General features: G+C 42.5%; 1 protein-coding gene across 3 annotated transcripts in view; it reads right to left on the bottom strand.

Annotated features, from left to right (window-relative positions):
• Nucleotides 1-12110: 12110 nt before the first annotated feature.
• Nucleotides 12111-24557, bottom strand: part of LOC110492647 (GRAM domain-containing protein 4) — a 43143-nt gene continuing 30696 nt past the window's right edge. For all 3 annotated transcript variants that reach the window (XM_021567123.2, XM_021567098.2, XM_036951861.1), the window contains exons 13-20: nucleotides 23395-23504; nucleotides 23048-23202; nucleotides 21381-21398; nucleotides 18648-18795; nucleotides 18315-18408; nucleotides 17235-17325; nucleotides 16636-16704; nucleotides 12111-15752 (exon numbers count right to left, since the gene is read on the bottom strand). In XM_021567123.2, coding sequence (XP_021422798.2) covers nucleotides 15645-15752; nucleotides 16636-16704; nucleotides 17235-17325; nucleotides 18315-18408; nucleotides 18648-18795; nucleotides 21381-21398; nucleotides 23048-23202; nucleotides 23395-23504 — 793 coding nt within the window. In that variant the 3' untranslated portion in view covers nucleotides 12111-15644. The remainder of the gene's footprint in view (nucleotides 15753-16635; nucleotides 16705-17234; nucleotides 17326-18314; nucleotides 18409-18647; nucleotides 18796-21380; nucleotides 21399-23047; nucleotides 23203-23394; nucleotides 23505-24557) is intronic.

Genomic DNA, 24557 nt, shown 5'->3' with positions numbered 1-24557 from the left:
CGTATATAATTAAAACTGAAACACTGCATTTGAGAAGTCAGTTGTTCACACATCCTGGTCTTTGATTGCCCCAGCCACACCATCTCCCATGACCACCGCTCTGGGGTGAAGTTTCCTCAAGCCACAGATTTGTAGTGGTTCCTCAATTAAAAGTTTTGAGCTTATGCTGCGTCAGTTCCTGGTAAATGACGTCATTCTGTCATTGCGCCACACCATCACACGGAGGAGTTTGAACGCTGATAATGCATTTGGTTTCTCTCCCTATAAAAATAGAAAGAATGTCATTTAGAATATAAACTGGCTTTATTTACCAGTGTGAAAGAGTGATAGCCCCTCTATATGAATTGAATTTCTGAAACATGGAGTCCTTCTTCACTGATGAGAAGAAGAAGCTGAATGAAAGAGATTCCAGTGAGGATAGGGAGGGGAAAAGGTTGTCCATATTTTCAAGACCTGAGCTACTTAAATGTACAGTGCCTTGCGAAAGTATTCGGCCCCCTTGAAATGTGCGACCTTTTGCCACATTTCAAGCTTCAAACATAAAGATATAAAACTGTATTTTTTTGTGAAGAATCAACAACAAGTGGGACACAATCATGAAGTGGAACGACATTGATTGGATATTTCAAACTTTTTAAACAAATCAAAAACTGAAAAATTGGGTGTGCAAAATTATTCAGCCCCTTTACTTTCAGTGCAGCAAACTCTCTCCAGAAGTTCAGTGAGGATCTCTGAATGATCCAATGTTGACCTAAATGACTAATGATGATAAATACAATCCACCTGTGTGTAATCAAGTCTCCGTATAAATGCACCTGCACTGTGATAGTCTCAGAGGTCCGTCAAAAGTGCAGAGAGCATCATGAAGAACAAGGAACACACCAGGCAGGTCCGAGATACTGTTGTGAAGATGTTTAAAGCCGGATTTGGATACAAAAATATTTCCCAAGCTTTAAACATCCCAAGGAGCACTGTGCAAGCGATAATATTGAAATGGAAGGAGTATCAGACCACTGCAAATCTACCAAGACCTGGCCGTCCCTCTAAACTTTCAGCTCATACAAGGAGAAGACTGATCAGAGATGCAGCCAAGAGGCCCATGATCACTCTGGATGAACTGCAGAGATCTACAGCTGAGGTGGGAGACTCTGTCCATAGGACAACAATCAGTCGTATATTGCACAAATCTGGCCTTTATGGAAGAGTGGCAAGAAGAAAGCCATCTCTTAAAGATATCCATAAAAAGTGTTGTTTAAAGTTTACCACAAGCCACCTGGGAGACACACCAAACATGTGGAAGAAGGTGCTCTGGTCAGATGAAACCAAAATTGAACTTTTTGGCAACAATGCAAAACGTTATGTTTGGCGTAAAAGCAACACAGCTGAACACACCATCCCCACTGTCAAACATGGTGGTGGCAGCATCATGGTTTGGGCCTGCTTTTCTTCAGCAGGGACAGGGAAGATGGTTAAAATTGATGGGAAGATAGGTGGAGCCAAATACAGGACCATTCTGGAAGAAAACCTGATGGAGTCTGCAAAAGACCTGAGACTGGGACAGAGATGTGTCTTCCAACAAGACAATGATCCAAAACATAAAGCAAAATCTACAATGGAATGGTTCAAAAATAAACATATCCAGGTGTTAGAATGGCCAAGTCAAAGTCCAGACCTGAATCCAATCGAGAATCTGTGGAAAGAACTGAAAACTGCTGTTCACAAATGCTCTCCATCCAAACTCACTGAGCTCGAGCTGTTTTGCAAGGAGGAATGGGAAAAAAATTCAGTCTCTCGATGTGCAAAACTGATAGAGACATACCCCAAGCAACTTACAGCTGTAATCGCAGCAAAAGGTGGCGCTACAAAGTATTAACTTAAGGGAGCTGAATAATTTTGCACGCCCAATTTATCAGATTTTGATTTGTTAAAAAAGTTTGAAATATCCAATAAATGTCGTTCCACTTCATGATTGTGTCCCACTTGTTGTTGATTCTTCACAAAAAAATACAGTTTTATATCTTTATGTTTGAAACCTGAAATGTGGCAAAAGGTCGCAAAGTTCAAGGGGGCCGAATACTTTCGCAAGGCACTGTATTTATTTAATTTATGAAAGGTACTAATTTATTTGTTTACGCTTGACCTATTTCGTAGGCACCATATATCTAGATTTGTCAGCATAAAGCTGAGTGACTCACTCATTCGTGGCTTTGGATCAAAGTTAATAAGTACCAACATTCTGACAATCTTAAATAAATAAATGTTTTGACCAAGTTAATCTGCTCATGTGTATGTGTGTGTGTGTATATGTTCAATTATTTGTGACATTGTGGTTAAAATGAATGTTAATGAAATAAATCAAATAAATGCCATTCATAACGAATAATCAGAGCTTCTAATTTAAAAAATGAATCTCTCCAGAAATAAGTCTCTCACTATTGCCGCCTGTTATAGACCCCCCTCAGCTCCCAGCTGTGCCCTGGACACCACATGTGAATTGATTGCCCCTCATCTATCTTCAGAGTTCCTTCTACGATGTGACCTAAACTGGGATATGCTTAACACCCCAGCAGTCCTACAATCTAAGGTAGATGCCCTCAATCTCACACAAATTATCAAGGAACCCACCAGGTACAAACCTAAATCTGTAAACATGGGCACTCTCAAATATATTATCCTGACCAACTTGCCCTCCAAATATACCTCTGCTGTTTTCAATCAGGATCTCAGTGATCACTGCCTCATTGCCTGCATCCGCTAGGGGTCCGCGGTCAAACGACCACCCCTCATCACTGTCAAACGCTCCCTAAAACACTTCTGCGAGCTGGCCTTTCTAATCAACCTGGTCCGGGTATCCTGGAAGGATATTGACCTCATCCCATCAGTTGAGGATGCCTGGTTGTTCTTTAAAAGTAATTTCCTCACCATCTTAAATAAGCATGCCCCTTTCAAAAAATGTAGAACTAAGAACAGATTTAGCCCTTGGTTCACTCCAGACCTGACTGCCCTTGACCAGCACAAAAACATCCTGTGGCGGACTGCATTAGCATTGAATAGTCCCCGCGATATGCAACTTTTCAGGGAAATCAGGAATCAATACATGCGGTCAGTCAGGAGGGCAAAGGCTAGCTTTTTCAAACAGAAATTTGCATCCTGTAGCTCTAACTCCAAAAAGTTTGGGGAACCTGTAAAGTCCATGGAGAACAAGAGCACCTCCTCCCAGCTGCCCACTGCACTGAGGCTAGGTAACACGGTCACCACCATTTCAATAAGCATTTCTCTACGGCTGGCCATGCTTTCCTCCTGGCTACCCCAATCCCAGCCAACAGCTCCGCACCCCCCGCAGCTACTTGCCCGAGCCTCCCCTGCTTCTCCTTCACCCAAATCCAGATAGCAGATGTTCTGAAAGAGCTGCATAACCTGGACCTGTACAAATCAGCTGGGCTAGACAATCTGGACCCTCACTTTCTAAAATTATCTGCCGTCATTGTTGCAACCCCTATTACCAGTCTGTTCAACCTCTCTTTCGTATCGTCCGAGATCCCCAAAGATTGGAAAGCTGCCGCAGTCATCCCTCTCTTCAAAGGGGGTGACACTAGACCCAAATTGTTATAGACCTATATCCATCTTGCCCTGCCTTTCTAAAGTCTTCGAAAGCCAAGTTAATAAATAGATCACTGACCATTTCGAATCCTCCCGTACCTTCTCCGCTGTGCAATCCGGTTTTCCCGAACTGGTCACGGGTGCACCTCAGCCACGCTCAAGGTACTAAACGATATCATAACCGTCATCGATAAAAGAGAGTACTGTGCAGCAGTCTTCATCAACCTGGCCAAGGCTTTCGACTCTGTCAATAACCGTATTCTTATCGGCAGACTCAATAGCCTTGGTTTCTCAAATGACTGCCTCGCCTGGTTCACCAACTACTTCGCAGATAGAGTTTAGTGTGTCAAATCGGAGGGCCTGTTGTCCGGACCTCTGGCAGTCTCTATGGGGATACCACAGTGGCCGAATTGGTACAGTGATACATTTTGAAGGAAAGAACTATATACAAAATACATAAATTCTATTCTAACACAATATATATATAAAAATAATAATAATAATAATAATAATACTACTACAAACAATTAACAAGGGTAACTATTTACATATTTTCTATTTACAATATTGTGAAGACCCTCAGTCCTCTACACAATATTGTGCTGCTGATGCCATGGCCGATAGCAGTGTCTTTCTGCTGTAAAGCAGAGGCTTACTGAACAGGTGGTGCTGGTGATGGGGCATTTCCTGTGACAAAGGGCACAACGACGTCTCCCTACTGTGCCCTTTTTGCCCTGAGGCACATTCATGCCTGCAGAGATGAATCTGGGCAGGTGAACACCACTGGTTGGAGCAGAAGGGACAGAGGTAGAGGGGACAAAAGGTGCTACAGTGGACTTGCTGTAGCTAGCAAGCTCCTGGATGAGCAGCTCCCTGAAGGCTAGCTGTGAGATGAGGGGCTGTCCACAGCTCTTAGCCATTTCCTTCTGGAGGATGAAGGCATTCACCACAGCATTGTTAATGAAATGAAAGAAAAATGTCTTGTACCATTTCATGGTCTTGTGGAGAACATTGTAGTATCCTATCAGCGCATATGCCAGGTCCACACCTCCCATGCTCTTGTTGTAGTCCTTCACAGCAGCTGGAAGGTGGACATTTTTTGTGGTCCATGCCCTGGCACCGTCCTTCTAGATAGATACGTTGTCAGGCGTATCTATCTATTTCCTCTATAATTTGGGTTAAATCTGCATACCTAGACTTTGTTTTAGCTTTTCCTGATTTATTCGCCATATTTTAAATATATAAACTTGTTGAAAATGTTATTGAATATGTACTGCTATGCATAACACCCGTAGCTCCGTCAAGTAGGATTTGCAATGATGAATGAACCTCTTTTACACCAGAGTTTACGACAAAGGCTGGTCTTCAAATGTATAACCATTACATATTGCCATTTACCTCAGCTCATTGGCTATCTTCCAAGCTAGATTTCAAGATGATCAGTGGTCATTGGGCCAAAATACAGTCAATCAACGATAGACCGGTCCTACCATTGGTGCGCAATGATGTCATTGATTGGGGTCTTCAAATTGGTTTGTTTCGGTCAATATGTCCCGGGAAAAGAACCATCAAGTATGGTTGTGTTAGTAACAACCGGAGGATTGCAATGAAACCAACCATGACTGGATAAACATTTGTTCAGTGTGTAATTACCACGAACGCATCTTCCAAAGTTGAATGAGACGGAAATCATGACGCAAGCGGTTTACAAATGTTTCGTGTTAGGCTATAAAAATGGATTATATCAAACAAAACAAACATTCACTGTGTAGTTAGGACACTTGTCATTGCCACCAGAGGAAGATCTTCAATGGTAAGCAATTTATTTTATTGTTATTTCAGACTTTCATGACGCTAATGCTTGTTTGGAAAATGCTAGTGTGTGCGTGGCGCCGTCCTCAGAAAATAGCATGTTTGCTTTCACAGTAACAGCTTTTTGAAATCTGACACAGCGGCTGGATTAAGACGTTTCTCTTTTAAATGATGTAAGATACATGTATTTACAAGTATGTTTACTATAACAAATGGTGTATTTAGAATGTTAGCTCTCTGCAGTTTCCCCCGGATGTTGGCCTGGTGGGACGTTAGTGTCTCACCTACCCTAGAGAGGTTAACACACCTCCAGATGAGCTTCATTGCCATTCAACTCTCCTTACGTAGCCTCCAACTGCTCTTAAAACGCTAGTAAAACCAAATGCATGCTTTTCAACCGTTTGTTGCCCGCACCCACCCGCCCGACTTGCATCACTACTCTGGACGGTTCTGGCCTAGAATATGTGGACAACTACAAATACCTAGGTGTCTGGCTAGACTCTAAACTCTCCTTCCAGACTCATATTAAACATCTCCAATCCAAAATCAAATCCAGAATCGGCTTTCTATTTCGCAACAAAGCCTCCTTCACTCACGCCACCAAATTTACCCTAGTAAAACTGACAATCCTACCAATCCTCAACTTTGGCGATGTCATCTCCAAAATAGCTTCCAATACTCTACTCAGCAAATTGGATGTAGTCTATCACAGTGCCATCCGTTTTGTTACCAAAGCCCCTTATACCACCCACCACTGCGACCTGTATGCTCTAGTCGGCTGGCCCTCACTACATATTCGTCGCCAGACCCACTGGTTCCAGGTCATCTATAAGTCTATGCTAAGTTCCGCCTTATCTCAGCTCACTGGTCACGATAACAACACCCACCTGTAGCACGCACTCCAGCAGGTATATCTCACTGGTCATGCCCAAAGCCAACACCTCCTTTGGCTGCCTTTCCCGCCAATTCTCTGCTGCCAGTGACTGGAACGAATTGCAAAAAAAAAAATCGCTGAAGCTGGAGACATATTTCCCTCACTAAAATTGAAGAGATACTCTGCCGCTGCTTGAAATTTAAATGGAAGGACTATAAACACGTGGGTTGCAGTTTTTACCGCTATAAAGGCTGCTTTCCCCAAACGCACAGACTGGCAGAAAATCCATTCCACCAAACAGGGAACTGATGAAAAAGTGAGTGACTGTCACACCCTGGCCATAGAGAGCCCTTGGTTCTCTATGGTGTTGTAGGTCAGGGCGTGACTAGGGGGGTGTTCTAGTTTTCCTATTTCTATGTTGGTGTACTTGGTATGGTTACCAATTAGAGGCAGCTGATTATCGTTGTCTCTAATTGGGGATCATACTTAAGTTCTCCATTGTTTCCACCTGGGTTGTGGGATATTGTTTGTGTATGTAGCACCACTGAGGTTACGGTTCGTTGTTGGTTTATTGTTTCGTTTTTTTTAGAAGTTTCACTGCAAATAAAAATGTGGAACTGCGCCTTGGTCCGTCAATTACCACGACCGTGACTACATGGAAAGAATGGAGACAGTCTTCCTCCAACACATAGGCCTGATACCTGACCAAGACTCCTACAGCAGCCTATTGTGTCATGCTGTGGTGACAGGCCTGACACAAGATCTGAAAACAGCTGTAACTACAACTTGTATTGCATGGGGAAAAAACCCACTGTCTGACATAAAGCCATCTATAACCTATTCAGAAAGACAGTTGAAGGAAATACACTGAAGAAGGTACGGCTGATGTGCTACTCTGGAGGAGTAAAAGGACATAGAGAAAATGGAAACCTAAGAGGTAGAGGAAGAGGGGCCCCTGCTGGAGCTGACGGAGGGAGAGACTAGAGTTGCTACAACTGTAGGAAGATAGGGCATCTTTCAAGACACTGTCCTGGAGAAGCCCAAGGAGAGTGGCCGTCCCCACCTGTGGGCGTGCAGGTGAACAACCAATTTGGAAGAGGTGGATGAGGGGGCCTACCAATCATAGGATGAAGTGGAAACAGAAGAAGAAACTAAAGAAGAACAAAAAAAGATGAAGAACCAGAAGAAACCTGTCAAATGCTAAAATTGACCACCTTGTCAACCCAAAACCCACTTGATATTGATATGTTAGTTAATAAACATACACTGGGGCTGCGGTTTCAGTGTTGAAAATGTCTGCCCTGTCTATATCCCCCTTGGGATACAGAGGAGAAGACTTCGTAGCAGCTGGAGTGTTGTTGACGGACACGAACCTGAGTTTGTATGACGTCCCTGGTTCTCTTCCCCATTGAAGCTTATCAAAAGCTCCTGGAACACAATGGAAAGATGTGGGTGTTTGGATGAAGAAAGCTATGGAAGCAACTGATTGGGTGGCCTGGGAAGGGGAAGGAAAGTGGTCAGCTTCAACAGCAACTTTCGCCATACTGGGCTACTGCGGTGACAATACCTTTTTTTTTTTTTTATAATTCCCGTTGAAACCACGCCTGTGGTATTATAAGATAATTCACACATTGATTGGCGAAAGGATATACCTGATGAACTGTGGGCTAGGTCAAAGACCGACGCATGAAAGGAGCTGCTCCAGTTGTGGCCGTTCCAAAAAGCACCCACAGACCTTTACAAAGCTCAGTACCCTGTTAGCAAAGAAGCCGGAAAAGGGTATCATTCACATTCATAGTGCGTTAGTTGAAAGAGGCACTCTGGTTCCCTGCCCGAATTCACCATGGAACACACCAATTCTACCTGTTAGGAAACCATCTGGTGATTTGTGCAAGACTTTAGGATAGTAAACAATGCTGTACATGCAAGAGCACCTCTGGTGCCTAACACTTACCATTTGATCATAACCATGAGGGCAATCTGTTCCGTTCTAGAGAAGAAATGGTTACTGATCTTACATCTGGACAAAAAGCGTGTTGGGTGTGTGGGTTGGGGCCAGTTAAGGTAGGAGCAGGTTACCACTTGTGGGAGTTCCCGTTGGGTAAATCTAACTACACAAATTGACTTACAATTTGTGGTAGAGATACCACGTGACCATGACCCCATGACGTTTTCTGCATTACACAACCACACAAGCCCACCGTCGTTTGCTAGGCCAGACAATACTTTACTCCCACCCATCTCAGTAGCAGGAGTGATGACAACCCCTTGGTGTATTAGAGGAGAAGGAGTTAATCGTTTGGGTGAACTAGAATGTTATTGTACAATGTTAACTGTTAACAATGCCGACACTGGGGAACCTGGTAATGTTACTTATGGTATGTCAGCCTATAATGTTATTGTCCCTTTGAGAGGAGCCCCAGGTGGCACCTATTGGTTGTGTGGGAAAATGGCTTACTATAGCCTGGCCCTGAACTGGGGAGGTAGTTGTACTGTTGGGTTTGTAGTGACAGCTATGAGAACCGTTCCAAACACTGATAAGAGTCTTAAGACTTTTTAGAGCCTACAAATCTCCTGGAATGAGAAGAGATAAGAGGTCTCTGGCTGACATCACTCACACTCAGGCAACTGCCTCCAGGTTCTTTGGTGTATTTTTTTCCTGGGTATGGAGTCACATGAGCACTTTGACCAAATTCGTGATATCTCTAAACACGTAGAGGAAATTGGCAATGCTGCTCGAAATGCCCTGAAACAATTAAATGACAAACTGAAAAAATGGCATAAATTGGCTCTGCAAAACAGAGAGGGTCTTGACTAACTTTTGGCAGGTCAGGGGTCCACTTGTGTAATAATTGGAGAGGAGTGCTGCACTTTTGTCCTGGCTCAGTACTTACCAATCTTGCCAAATACATTGCCACTGTGGTGAAGAACAATTCCCGACAGTGGACGCTTGCAACTTGAAATGTCTGTTTGGATGTTGGGGATCCCAAACTGCCCAATGGGCCGCAGCGTTTGTTTTTTGCTTAGTCTATTCTAATTGTATTAATAACATGTTGTAAGGCTATTTGTGCCTCCCTAGCTGATAAGGTTTCAGCAGCCATCATGTTTAATGCTACTCAGGATGATGAGACTGATGAGCTGCCGACGCTGGATGAGCTTCCTTTTAGAGAAGGACGATGAGTGAGAACTGAAAGTTGTTTTTTGTTTGACATGTTTAGAAGGCCCTAGAGGATTTGTTTTATGTTTTGACTAGTCTCGGGAACAGTTGGCGTAGAACAAATGTCACTGCAAGCCGATTGTGGTAAGACCTTCGTAAACAATGGTTATACAGACAGATTTAGTCACCTCTGAGTGTGTGTGTATTTTAGATTGTGAAACCGAGTGAAGGGTTTGAAAGGATGAAGTGCCTGGTTTTCTGTGTTTGATTTCACTGACTTTAATAGAAATATTTTGATAGAACCTCCTTTGATAGAAGCTATATTCTAATGCTTACCCTAAAATGTTACGATAATTAGAGTGATAAGAGGAGGGAATGTGAGGGAAACTGTTCCGTTTGGGTATCAAATCAATGCTACTTTTCTAATAACCAATTAGACGGCTTCGTGCAGGTGACTGACTGATCGTGTATGGAGGAATCCTCACTCTCACTGATAAGCAACTTGGCAAGGCGCCCAGAACATTGCTATGGGAACCGAGGTCTCTCAGTTTCTAGGTCTTGGAGAGAGGAAGCCATGTGAGGTATTGGTCAGTGTAATGCAGGAGCCAACGTTAGTGATGAATAATGAATCATGTAAAATCATGCAAATATGTCTGTGTAAGCAGTTTATAAGAGAACTGACGGGACCGCGCCCGGGGGAACTCCTGACAGACGTTCACTATTGGCACATCAAGTTTGTTGGAACCTCTCCAGTTACAGTGGGGCAAAAAAGTATTTAGTCAGCCACCAATTGTGCAAGTTCTCCCACTTAAAAAGATGAGAGGCCTGTACTTTTCATCATAGGTACACTTCAACTATGACAGACAAAATGAGAAAAACAATTCCAGAAAATCACATTGTAGGATTTTTAATGAATTTATTAGCAAATAATGGTGGAAAATAAGTATTTGGTCACCTACAAACAAGCAAGATTTCTGGCTCACAGACCTGTAACTGCTAGATGTACATAATGTTTTGTTGAGCGATCGATAAACTTACACAAGCGCTTGGATTGCTTTCGCTGTAAAGCATATTTTCAAAATCTGACACGACAGGTGGATTAACAAAAGGCTAAACTGTGTTTTCCTATATTGCACTTGTGATTTCATGAATATAAATATTTTGAGTAATATTGTTTGAATGTAGCGCTATGCAATTCAACGGTTGTTGATGACAATTATCCTGTTAACGGGATGGCAGCCATAAGAAATTAAGACAGCTACAGTAAACAGCACTCTTAGGCCTACAGCTTCATGTCTTTTCAATAAAAACCTTGAACCCACCTGTCCCCGACTTTTCCTAAATATGATTAACAACTAGGGTAGGGGGCAGCATTGAGAATTTTGGATGAAAAGCGCTGACGTTTCTAAAACTGTTTGAATGATGTCTCTGTATAACAGAATTCATATGGCAGGCAAAAACCTGAGAATAAATCCAACCAGGAAGTAGGAAATCTGAGGTTTGTAGTTTTTCAACTCTTGGCCTATCAAATACACAGTGTCTATGGGGTCATATTGCACTTCCTAAGGCTTCCTAAGGCTTTAAAATACTTGTATTTTTGAGGAATTTTAATTATGGGATTTCTGTTGTTTTGAATTTGGCGCCCTGCAGTTTCACTGGCTGTTGACGAGGTGGGACGCTAGCGTACCCTCGAGAGGTTAATATACGCAATCACAAAGAAATCCATAAATATTTTGTTTAGAGAGGTAATAAAAAAAAACAGGGAAGTAAGACTATTTAAAAAGAACAGAATAGCATGTTTTAAGATGTATTTGTCTGTGCTATAGGCTATGGAATGTCAATGAAATGAACGTGTTAATTTAGCAGACATCACATGCTTATATTCCCCAGCCCTTTACAACATGATGGAATATAACAGAATATAATAGAAAGGATAGTTTCCCCAAATGGGTATTTGCTGATTTTCACCAGAAGGCATGGAGCTGAAGTTATTCCAGGAAGTTATATTTTGAAAGAGAGACCATTTGTAAAACATTTTGTGTTGTCTGGCAAAACTAGATTAATTAAAAACCTTGGAATATGCTCTTTCGGATAGGGTATAGCAATCAAAACGTCTGCCCTACGTGGACTGTAGGATTATTTGGAAACGTAAGCAAGCACGAAGAAGCTTCATGAAGACATTGACACCCTCTGGTGGTCGCATTAGCATTAACAGCAACAATGGCTAACAGTAAAATACTATGATTCACTCCATTCATTCTAATGTACCACACCATTCTGCAAGCATAACAAAACTTTTAAATGAGGACCCACTATGTCATAAGCTCCCCCTCCCCAATCCTAACCTTAACCATTAGTGGGAGATATGCAAAACTGACCCAAGATCAGCATCTAGGGGCAACTTCAACCTAGACCACGCTTGTGTACAGACTGAGCAATCACAAGTTAGTGCAAAACTCTTGCACTCTGAGCATTCAAGCGAATGTCTCTCCAAAGGATCCTTTCACACCAGAAACAAAATCATATTTGCCGTGGTCTTCTAACCCAGTGCGTTCCAAACCTTTCCAGTGTATGCCCACCTTCAACAAGGGATAATCCCAGATTAGAGGGATAAAGAAATAAGTGATAAAGTTACTGAGATGCTTGAAAGAAAACGGCCAACAATCATTACTTTAAAATGTGTTTACTTAAGTGAAAATGTACATAACATTTTACACTAAACAATTTTCTTTAAAAACTTTACAGGGATTTAAAATGTGTTCATTACATAATTTCATATGTACAATTTTTTGGGAGGGCAGTGGACACTGCAGATTACAAAGACGTATTCACACCTACTGTAACTGGTTATCTATCGTTCCTAAACAGTTACATATTGATTGGGAAGGTATTATGAAAAATGAATTAGCAAACAAGTACTTTGATTTCAAATAAATACAATAGGTCTTCAAGAAAGTGTTCACACCCCTAGACTTTTTCACACATGTTGTTGTGTTACAGCCTGAATTTAAAAAGGATCAAATTTAGATTTATTTGTCACTGGCCTACACACAACACTCCATAATGTCAACGTTTTAGACATTTTTACAAATTAATAAAAAATGAAAAACTGAAATGTCTTGGGTCAATAAGTATTCAACCCCTTTGTTAGGGCAAGCCTAAGGTCCCTAATTCGAGCAATGAATTTCATATAAAGATTCGACATCAGACCTGGGAGGTTTTCAAATGCCTCTCAAATGGCACTTATTGGTAGATAGGTAAACAAACAACTTTTAAAAATTGCCAACTGTTGCACAAACAAGGTGTGGAAAGCTGCATTTCATTTAAATACATTTGCAACATTTTCTAAAAACATGTTTTCACTTTGTCATTTATAGGGTATTGTGTTCAGATGGGTGAGATAATTTTTATGTTTTTTAATTCAGGCTGCAACACAACAAAATGTGGAATAAGTCAAGGGGTATGAATACTTTCTGAAGGCCCTGTACTTGTTTAACACAGAGGCCACATGATTACTTCTGCAGTTTTCAGTTGGCAAGCCTCAGTGGTTGAAACAATCTCTCCCCCTCTGACACAGAACCATAGAGACAATATCCATCCTCCTCTGAAAATGTATCCAGTCCCGTGTTGATCCTCCTCAACTATTGGGAAATGACATGGTAGGTGAGCATAACAGTGTGGCAGAAACTACACAAAAAAACCTACCGGAAGACTTGGTGAAGCCATTACCATCATACTGGGAATTAGCAAGCAACGAAAAGGATGATCGATCAACAAGGGCATGATTGATTAGCAAGGCTTTTTTTTTTTTTTTTTTTTTTTTTTTTTACAACACATTTGATCATTTGGGACACACACGGTACTACAATGAGGATTTTCCATCTTCAAGTTGACGGCCATGCCATACATTGACATTGTTTAGCGAGTGGCGATTCAAACAGATTTGGAAGCAACATGACTCCACGAATTGACACCTTTCAATTCACCATCCACGGGCAAAGAGTGTGGCTAAACCCAGGGGAAGTCTTTGATTGGCTGAGATGTGACCACTCAGGTTTATCAGCATTCAGAAGTTCTCCATCACAAGACGTACCCGGTCAGTCTTCATGACCTCATAGTCTTACAAGGAATCAAACTGACTTAAAGCAGTGGAGTTCAGAACCTAACATCTGTAAACATTACAGATATAGGGTGAAATAACTAAATGACAAGCAGTGAAATAAAGTAAAGATTTTGGCACACATACAGTACATTCTGTGCTTCTTAAGTAGATCTAACTTTTTTTGAGGGGCTTGGCGAGTGAGATACCTAAATTACTTGGTGTAGACTAAAAGGCATCAAGCAAATGTCCAGTTAGCCTCCCTAGCATGTGCTCAACTAGAACATATTGTAGCCAACACCTTAACCGTTACGTCAAGAGCTACGAACATCTTGACGAGGTCGCAAGGTGTTGGGTTAAGGACGCTACATTACCCCCTTCCTTCGGGAGAGGGCCCCCCCCCCCCATACTTTCTCTATACCAAGTCCCTCAGGTGTACACGCCTCTCCGATGGCCTCACAGACACCATCCCACTTCTGACACCAATTTAGCAAATTCAGGGGGTAGCCCCGACTGGCACTCAAAGCCGGGTCCAGCGACCTTCAAGCCAACACCTTAACCATTACACCAAGAGGTCCGAACCTCTTGACAAGGTTACTAGCATTTTAATATAAACCCCATTCCCGTTTGCTGTCAAAACCAAAAAGAAAACTTTACTGCCAACATTTTTGTCTGGGATTCAAACTAACACAAATAACCGGCATTGCACTGCACTCGACTTTTAAGAACATGTGGATGCGTGATCCAATGGCAATTTACCTGAAGTTACACGTCAGAGTCAGTCGAAAGTGCAGTGCTGCATTGGTTTGAATCCTGGCCTAAATCTGTGAGAGAATTAGGTAAGGCATTGAGAGTGGTGGAACAAGGAAGTGTAGAAAAGGCTCCTGATTTTTTGGGGAATTGCTTTACATGAAATCTGTCCCATAAAGTACTTACAGTACATTCATAAGCATTCCACAAAACCTACATAAGTTATCGTTTTTACTGAACCAATTAGTTATGTAGAATGTCACATATTACAAGTCACATATTGTTCTACATAATAAATGTACTCTGAGGCTTCAGAAAGACTATGTTGACATTAGGTCATGTTTATGTGGTGCTTATGAATGCATTATAACTCCTTAACCTGGACATGTAAATCCATACCTTTTCTTTGCCGAGACAAAAATGTGTGCGAGAAAGATATAGACTACAATAACTTCAGGCTTTTGGCTGCTCATCATTAAATGACTCCAGTTCCGTCCCTCCTCTCTCAGAAAAAAAGGCTAAATAAAACACTTACACCTAAAGGCTATTGCAGAAATGATATCTAAAGCACTTTCATTAACTGAGAAACATGAAGGCTCGAGGTATTCATAAACGTGGTTTCTGGTGCACTTTACAAAATGTGAGTTAAGACCTGTGCAAGGCCACCAATGATATCTATATCAAACCAAATGCATCCTATTGAAGGAGAGCAACAATTGAAGCAAATAGCATCAATGTGTGTGATACACAAAATGGGAGTGCCAGGCAGTCCTCTCAGATAGGCAAAGAGATCCAGCCTCCTCCTGAAACAGCACAACAGTGTTGACCATAAAATTATCACCCCCCCCACCACACACACACACGCTTTTTAGCAGCACACATTCTCACGCATGTGCACACTACGCACGCGTGTACAAAAGAAAAACTGACAACAAAAGAGAGAGACTTGAAAAGCTATTACCCGAGTACAGAACAACAGCAAATTAAGACAAGTGTGCTCTCTTGGCTCAAAAGGCTACTTCCCCAGATGCAATAGCCTCGACCGAACCAGTAGGAGTCAGCGATGGTGTGCGGGTCCAGTTGTAGTCCCTTAGACCTAATGAGAAGTTGTGGTTATCAGCGAGAGGATACAAAGATCTTGGGCTTTATAGTGATGGACCAGGCCTCAGATCAAGTGGATACCATCCTCACATACTAACCTAATGTGGCTTGGTGGAGGAATCCACCACCTTGGCATGGACACTAGCTTAACATACTTGCAGATATACTAATTGGCCAGTAGCAGTGTACTACATAGAGAACTCGCTGTGTCAGTATAGGACATCCCTGGTGAAGGCAGCCATTTTGGTATGTTAGGTCTCAGGGTTGGTGGCTGTGGTCATGGTCACTTTCTTCGTGTACTGTGTGAAGATGGCTTCAAAGGCCTCGTCCCTGTGGATCATGGCACCAAACACCAACGGCTGAGAGAGAACGGGTAAATAAAAGGGGAGCGTGAGGGGGATAGAAAGACAGTGATAATAGGAGGGGATATTATTTGGAAGATTATTTTAGGCGTTGATAAACCTGTCAAAACTTATGAAGCTCAATGATTGGGTTCCTGCCTATAAATATCTGCTCTTTTGAATTGACAAAGATTTTATGTTTAAAAACCATACCGATGAGCTAGTTAAAAAGCTAAGATTTAAAGTCCCTAAATAGCAGAAAGCAGATTGTACAGTCAACTTTCCTACCAGATCGTGTCTATGGTGATACCATTTACCAGCAGTCACCACTCTACCATAGTGCCTTTCGCTCGATCACAGGTGACAGTTTAATACTCACCACTGCATCCTGTATGGAAAAGTTGGCTGGTCCTCATTACAGTCCCGTAGATCACTTAATTACTTCCTTTTTTGTTTACAAAGCTCTACTATACAAGCTTCCAACGTACCTCACTTTGTTGTTAAAGTATATATAAAAAGTAAAGTGTAAAAACATGAGATACCAAATCCGTTCACTCAAGGTTCCTTGGGTCTCCACTGGACTAGGTAAGTCCCCTTTTAGTTTTAACACGCCACATTTTTGGAACCACTTACAAAATTAATTACATTTGGATTCCCTGGTGCAACTAGGGCACTTTAGAACCCTGATGATAAACGACTTCACCCAGGTGTGGAATTTTGTTGATTTATTTACTTTAACAGCTACAGTAGTTCAGGATGGCTGTGATGTTCTAATGTAATGCACTTGTTATTCCATCTTGTAGTTTTATATATTTAAACAGGATATTTGACAAAACAAATCAGACCTAAATAGAGAGAAAAGATACATGGTGTAAAATGGACTGTCCATAAGTGTTCCTACCTTCTGGGTGGACGGTGTTGCTATGGAGATTCCCATTCCAGATCCAGGTAATACAGACAAGACTTTGTACTGTGGAACAAACAAAACACCAGATAAACTCAGACAACCTTAACATTCTACTGCAGAAGTCGATTTTTAGTAGGCTTGGGCGATATACCATTTATACCGAAATACTGATTGTATGATTTTCAATACTGTAAAAAAATTGTTTATTTTTAGGGGTTTGGGTGTGCATGTTATGCCACTGCTTATAACTATAAGAAATCTAAGATGTGTCAAATAAATGATATCCAGCAATAGGCCTCCAGCTATGCATCCTCCTGGATCAAGATCCTTCTTGATCATTTTTTACATTTTATTTAAACACTAGTAAACAAAGTTGACTAAGATCCCTGTGCAGTCGCGTCTGTCTTTGTGATTCCTAAACTACCGCAAAGTTCCCTTTATCATTTGGAAATAGCACCCCTTGTGTGCACATTCGGTAATACTGTATACCTCTGCATGGTACAGAAAATATGGATACTGCCCAACTCAAATTTTTGTTAAACCAATGAATTTAGACATTGGACAGAAGGTGAAGTGAAAATAGAGAAACCCACCTTCTGAATATCAGTGATGTCAATCAGTTTGATGACTTTATTCTTTTTAGAGGAATTTGACCTGCAGCTTGAGCTTTCAAAGCAAAGGTAACTGGGGAGGGAAACACTTTGTAAGCACAGAGAAGGACACATTACACCTGAACACAGGCCAATACAAAACACACAAAAAGGGTGCTGCAAAAGCACATGCAGAGACTGAGCATACAAAACATTAAAGGGCACCTGTTCTTCCCATGACCGACTGACCAGGTGAATCCAGGTGAAAGCCATTATCCCTTTATTGATGTCCCTTGTTAAGTCCACTTCAAATCAGTGTAGATGAAAAAGGCAGGAGACAGGCTAACCCATAACAGTCTAAGCCCTTCAGACGAGTCCCAAGGCGCTTGTGGGGGTTGTCGAACACCATCATGTTTGTGTGAGTCTCGGGTTACCATCCGAGGGCTCATAATAGTTTGTAGGCCAAGCCCGTTCAGACGCTACAGACGATTGTGTGAGGAGACCGATTTTCGGGATGTCTCACGATTTGACAAACACAGCTCTAGCTCTCTGTCACCTTTCGCCTCCGATGCGAACGCGCGACATCGGCGGACGCGGTGGATTGAGAGCATTCCGAGGCGTAGAAACATATCTCCAGCTTAAACTGAAGGATGTTGATGGGGATTTTTGTATTATGCTAATTTGATTTCCACGGGGGCCCGGACATCAACTCTAGGGGTTTTTAAAGAAGCTATTCTGCCATGCTATGCTGTTGTCTCAGGTCTCTCTTTATGTGGTGTCTCTTGTCCTATATATTTTTTATTTCATTGTTAGGCCGTTATTGTAAATCAATTTGTTCTTAACTGTAAATATGTTCTTAACTGACTTGCCCAGTTAAATAAAAAATAAATACAATTAAAAAAAAAAGTATTTTTATGCCTTGAGACAAGTGAGACATTGATTGTGTATGTGCGTCATTCAGAGGGTGAATGGGCAAGATAAGATTTGAAGAGCCTTTGAACGGGGAATGGTGTTCCTAATGTTTGGCATTCTCAGTGTACATATCTACATGTGACAGCTAGGTATTAGCAGTATATGGCTTACTTTTCAGTGACAAAGAGCACACCATTACGGATGTAGTCTGTGGGACTCTTCCTGTCCCTGTTGATCAAGCAGCATCGCCAGCCATTCTCACACACTGCCAACGAAACCAGTCGACACACACACACATATATATCAGGTCTGACACACTGCCAACAAACAGTCAATACTCATGGTTTCACTGCTTGCACTGCACCAACATAACACAATCGATAAACACTAAATTCATCAACAACAACTATGGAAATAGGTCAACATGGAAAAGAGTGAGCTGGTGATCCAGGCACAAATAGTCAGCTGTCGCTCCTGAGAATGATCATGTAGTGCTCTACCAACCTGCCAGGGGGCGCTCATCCCCAGAAAGATTGAAGACCTCGTGGAAAGCCCCCTTCTTAGTATTGTAGGCTCTGCCAGTCTGTTCCTCTAGACTGATACCACATGGTAAGGCTGTTCCTAGACTGCCGTGAGCTACCGTCGGATGGATCTAAAGAGAAAGAGAGAGCGGGGATAAGAATGGTAGGATAGAAGGAAGGATGGAGAGAGGTCAGCATTTTAGACTAGGAACAGAGTGTGGGAAGGGAATTGGCTAGACCTAAGCAGTGTGTGTGTATTATAGCAGGCTCTCTCAAACCAGTGGCTTGACTTGGTCATCAGCATCACTCAGTCAACTTCACTGCAGGTGACTCAAAGTGTACACAGTTTTATGGTTAGCAGTGCATATTGGCCGGGGTACTAGTGGAGAGCATTGGATACAATGCTTATGGGGATGTGAACGATAGGTTTATGGAGTGTCTCATGCAAAGCATGACGCAATGGACTCATGCCCTGTACTGTATATAACAACCTTTCATTCTAAAGAATGAAACATGAAAAATGACTGGACAGGTTTTCTCAAAGCATGCGCAGACCAACTGGCAAGTGTCTTCACAGACATTTTCAATCTCTCCTTGTCCCAGTCTGTTACCCCAACATGTTTCAAGCTGACCACTATTGTCCATGTTTCCCAAGAGCTCCAAAGTACCCTGCGTAAATGACTATCGCCCTGTAGCACTCACACGTGTAATTATAAAGTGCTTTGAAAAGCTGGTCAAGACACACATCAACACCATCATCCCAGACCCACTCCAATTTGCCTACTTCCCCAACAGAAGATGCAATCTCAATTGCACTTCACACTGCCATCTACCACCTGGACAAAAGGGGAAATAACTACGCGACAATGCTGTTCATAGACTACAGCTCAGCTTTCAACACCATAGTCCCCTCCAAGCTCATCACCAAGCCAGGGACCCTGGGACTGAACCCCTCCCTCTGCAACTGGATACTGGGCATCCTAACGGACCAGCCACAGGTGGTAAGGTAGGCAACAACACCTCCGCCACGCAGGCCCTCAACACGGAGGCCCCTCAGGGGTGTGTACTTAGTCCCCTCCTGTACTCCCTGTTCACCTATGACTGCGTGGCCACACATGACTACAACACCATCATCAAGTTTGCTAACGACACGATTGTGGTAGGTGATGAGTCAACCTACAGGGAGGAGGTCAGAGACCTGTGGTGCCAGCACAACACCTTCTCCCTCAACAGCAGTAAAACCAAGGAGCTGATTGTGGACTATAGGAGAAAGAAGGGAGAGCAGGCCACCATCCACATCGATTGGGCTGTTGTGGAGCGGGTCGAGAGCTTCAAGTTCCTTGTCGTCCACATCACTAAGGACATGGTCCACACACACCTGCACAGTTGTGAAGAGTGCACAGCAGGGCCTTTTCCCCCCTCAGGAGGCTAGAAAGATTTGGCATGGGCCCTAGGCTCCTCAAAAAGTTATACAGCTGCACCATCGAGAGCATCTTGACTGGCTGCTTCCCCGCTTGGTATACCAAATGCACCGTCCTTGACCGCAGAAACACCACCCTCTTTAGCATAGCGCTACAGAGGGTGGTGGGGCCGAGCTCCCTGCAATCCAGGACCTCTAAACAGTATCAGGCTGTGTCAGAGGAAGGCCCGAAAAATTGCCAAAGACTCCAGCCACCGAAGCCATAGTCTGTTCACTCTGCTACTTCCTGGCAAACAGTACCAGAGCATCGGCTCCAGGACAAACAGGCGCCGAGACAGCTTCTACCCCCAAGCTATAAAACCGCTAAATAGTCAATTAATGGTACCCAAACTATCTGCACTGACTCCATCTTGCACGGACCCTACGCACACTCACTAGACTATACACACACACACACACACACACACACCATTAACAGTACAATACAAAACCCTCACATATTCACAACTATCCTGATGCCTTGTCACTTTACCCTGCCTTCATGATACCTCATACCTCTGCACATTGATCTGGTACTCCCTGTATATGGCTCCATTCTTATTTATTTTATTCCTAGTTACCATTTTATTTTTCAACTCTGCATCGTTGGGAAGGGCTCATAATCAAGCATTTCACAGTAAAGTCTATACCAGTTGTGTTCAGCGCATGTGACAAATACAATTTGATTTCACTTTAATTTGTTTTTGCTGACCATTGGCAGGATTTTTTTCTAGAAAACACAAACTGGCCCGAACACACTGATAAGTATTGCTAACTATTAGGACATTATAAAACAACCTTGAATAATTGTACGGGATTTTGTGGAAGAGTAGTTACCGGTATGATATTACAAATACTATTAACAAACCACTATCTTTCAAAAAGAACCAATGAGCAGTTTCTAGCTTCTAGTTACTTCCTCAACACACCCAGCACTACTTTGAATATATGGTTCCTTCTGATCGTGTCTATGAGAATGGATACAAAATTAACATTCAATACACCATTACGGTAATCTCTACTTTGGTGCCACATGGACAATAACACTTTCAACAGCACTGTGGTAGATGCACATGTTAAAAAGACAAGGACACATTTTGATCCTTCACATAGACACGGTTAGCATTGCTCTACTGCTGATATCCAAAGGGGCAAGGGGTCGATTTGGAATGCAGCTTATCTCTAAATGACACATACACACGATGGTGGCGCAAACACAGACACTCGCCAACCAAAGTGCACCCTAGGGATCCCTACCTTTTCACACCCAGAGAGCTGAGAGAGGAAAAACAACAGAGAACTCAGGTGATCAGACACAAACTTAAGGATTCCCACAGTTCCCAGCTGCTGTGACCACCAACATTAATTAGGGATGAACTGTGACAATGACACACATCAATATTTAATGTGTGTGTGTACACGTACCTTCAGTGCCCTTGGAAAGTATTCAGACCCCTTGACCTTTTCCACATTTGTTTACGTTACAGCTTTATTCTCAAATTGATTAAATTAATGTTTTTCCTCATCAATCTACCCTGTAGTGACAAAGCTTTTTTTTTTTAAGTGTTTTTAGAAATGTTTTCTAATTTATTAAAAATAAAAAACTGAAATACCTTATGTAAAATAAGTATTCAGATCCTTTGCTAAGAGACTCAGAAAAGAGATCAGGTGCATCCTGTTTCCATTGATCATCCTTGAGATGTTTCTACAACTTGATTGTAGAAGTCCAACTGTGGTAAATTTAATTGATTGGACATGATTTGGAAAAGCACACACACCTGTCTATATAAAGGTCCCACAGTTGACAGTGCATGTCAGAGCAAAAACCAAGTCATGAGGTCCAAGGAATTGTCTGTAGAGCTCCGAGACAGCATTGTGTCGAGGCACTGATCTGGGGAAGGGTACAACCAAATTTCACAGTGGCCTCCATCATTCTTAAATGGACCACCAAGACTCTTCCTAGAGCTGGCCGCCTGGCCAAACTGAGCAATAGGGGGAGAAGGGCCTTGGTCAGGGAGGTGGCCAAGAACCCGATGGTGACTCTGATAGAGCTCCAAAGTTTGTCTGTGGAGATGGAAGAATATTCCAGAAGGACAACGATCTCTGCAGCACTCCACCAAATTAGGCCTTTATGGTAGAGTGGCCAGACAGAAGCCACTCCTCAGTAAATGGCACATGACAGCCTGCTTGGAGTTTACCAAAAGGCACCTAAAGACTCTCAGATCATGAGAAACAAGATTATCTGGTCTGATGAAACCAAGATTGAACTCTTTGGCCTGAATGCCAATCGTCACGTCTGGAGAAAACCTGACACCATCCCTAATGTGAAGCATGGTGGTGGCAGCATCATCATGCTGTGGGGATGTTTTTCAGCGGCAAGGGCTGAGAGACTAGTAAGCATCGAGGGAAAGATGAACGGAGCAAAGTACAGAGAGATCCATGATGAAAACCTGCTCCAGAGAGCTCAGGAACACAGCCAAGACAAAGCAGGAGTGGCTTCGGGACAAGTCACTGAATGTCCTTGAGTGGACAATCCACCATCCAACCTGGCAGAGCTTGAGAGGATCTGCAGAGAAGAATAGGAGAAGCTCCTCAAATATAGCTGTGCCAAGCTTGTAGCGTCATACCCAAGAAGACTTGAGGCTGTAATCACTGCCAAAGGTGCTTCAACAAAGTACTAAGTAAAGGGTCTTAATACTTATGTACCTGTCATATTTCCATTTTCTAAAAACCTGTTTCTACTTTGTCATTATGGGGTATTGTGTATAGATTGATGAGGGGAAAAAACTATTTGGTACATTTTAGAATAAGGCTTTAACATAAAGAAAACTTTCCCCGAATGCACTGTAGGCACAAAAGACCTGCACATATACAGACACACAAACGCATTATATACAATAGTATATGTAGAGTTTGAGACGTACCCGTCTGGACAACGTCGCGCCCCCGCGCTCCTTCAGCTGGGGGTCAGTGGGCAGGCTGGTCCAAATGATGTGCGGCGTGTCATACTTGTCCCTTAGTTTGGGACAGCTCCTAAACATGAAGTCGATTAGGAAGAACTTGATCCCTGCATACAGCCCTGGAGAGGAGACATGCAGAAAGGCATGAGAGAAGAACAAGAGGATCTCTCCGTGTCTCTTTCTTCGTCTGGTATATCTCAGTCTTTTTCTCATCTCAATGCTTGGGGCTCTCACCGAGTAGGTGTAGCAGAGAGTGACCCCCTATGCTGATCTTAGGTCAGTCCAGGGTACAATTTACATATTGTACTTACCGATCATAAAGCCCATGAGTTTGTAGGGGATGAGACAGGAGCAGATCAAGGCCACCCATAGACCAACGTAAAGCTTCCGAGTAATCTCAGGATGCACCCACATGAACAGGCTGAAATACACGTGCACGCACACAGATTTATTTATTTATTATATTTATATATACACTGTTGAACTCGAAGTTTACATACACTTAGGTTCAACCACTCCACAAATGTATTGTTAACAAACTGTAGTTTTGGACATCTACTTTGTGCATGACACAAGTAATTTTTCCATTAATTGTTTACAGACAGATTATTTCACTGTATTACATTTCCAGAACAACAGCAAAGTACCTTGTGAAGATGCTGGAGGAAACAGGTACAAAAGTATCTATATCCACAGTAAAACGAGTCCTATATCGACATAACCTGAAAGGCCGCTCAGCAAGGAAGAAGCCACTGCTCCAAAACTGCCATAAAAAAGCCAGACTACGGTGTACAACTGCACATGGGGACAAAGATTGTACTTTTTTGATAAATGTCCTATAGTTTGTTGAAACAAAAATAGAACTGTTTGGCCATGATGACAATTGTTATGTTTGGAGGAAATAGTGGGAGGCTCGCAAGCCGAAGGACACCATCCCAACCGTGAAGCACGGGAGTGGCAGCATCATGTTATGGGGGTGCTATGCTGCAGGAGGGACTGGTGAACTTCACAAAATAGATGGCACCATGAGGTAAGAAAATGATGTGGATATATTGAAGCAACATCTCAAGACATCAGTCAGGAAGTTAAAGCTTGGTCGCAAATGGGTCTTCCAAATGGACAATGACCCCAAGCATACTTCCAAAGTTGTGGCAAAATGGCTGGAGTGGCCATAACAAAGCCCTGACCTCAATCCTAAAAACCTTACTCAGTTACACCAGCTCTGTCAGGATGAATGGGCCAAAATTCCCCCAACTTATTGTGGGAAGCTTGTGGAAGGCTACCTGAAAAGTTTGACCCAAGTTAAACAATTTAAAGGCAATGCTACCAAATACTAATTGAGTGTATGTAAACTTCATCCTAACTGACCTAAGATAGGGAACATTTACGAAGATTAAATGTCAGGAATGGTGGAAAACTGAGTTTAAATGCATTTGGCTCAGGTGTATGTAAACTTCCGACTTCAACTGTATAT

Source organism: Oncorhynchus mykiss, chromosome 2 (genome assembly GCF_013265735.2).
Source record: "Oncorhynchus mykiss isolate Arlee chromosome 2, USDA_OmykA_1.1, whole genome shotgun sequence".
In the NCBI taxonomy this organism is placed as follows: Eukaryota; Metazoa; Chordata; class Actinopteri; order Salmoniformes; family Salmonidae; genus Oncorhynchus; species Oncorhynchus mykiss.
This window is presented reverse-complemented; position numbering and strand designations above follow the sequence as displayed.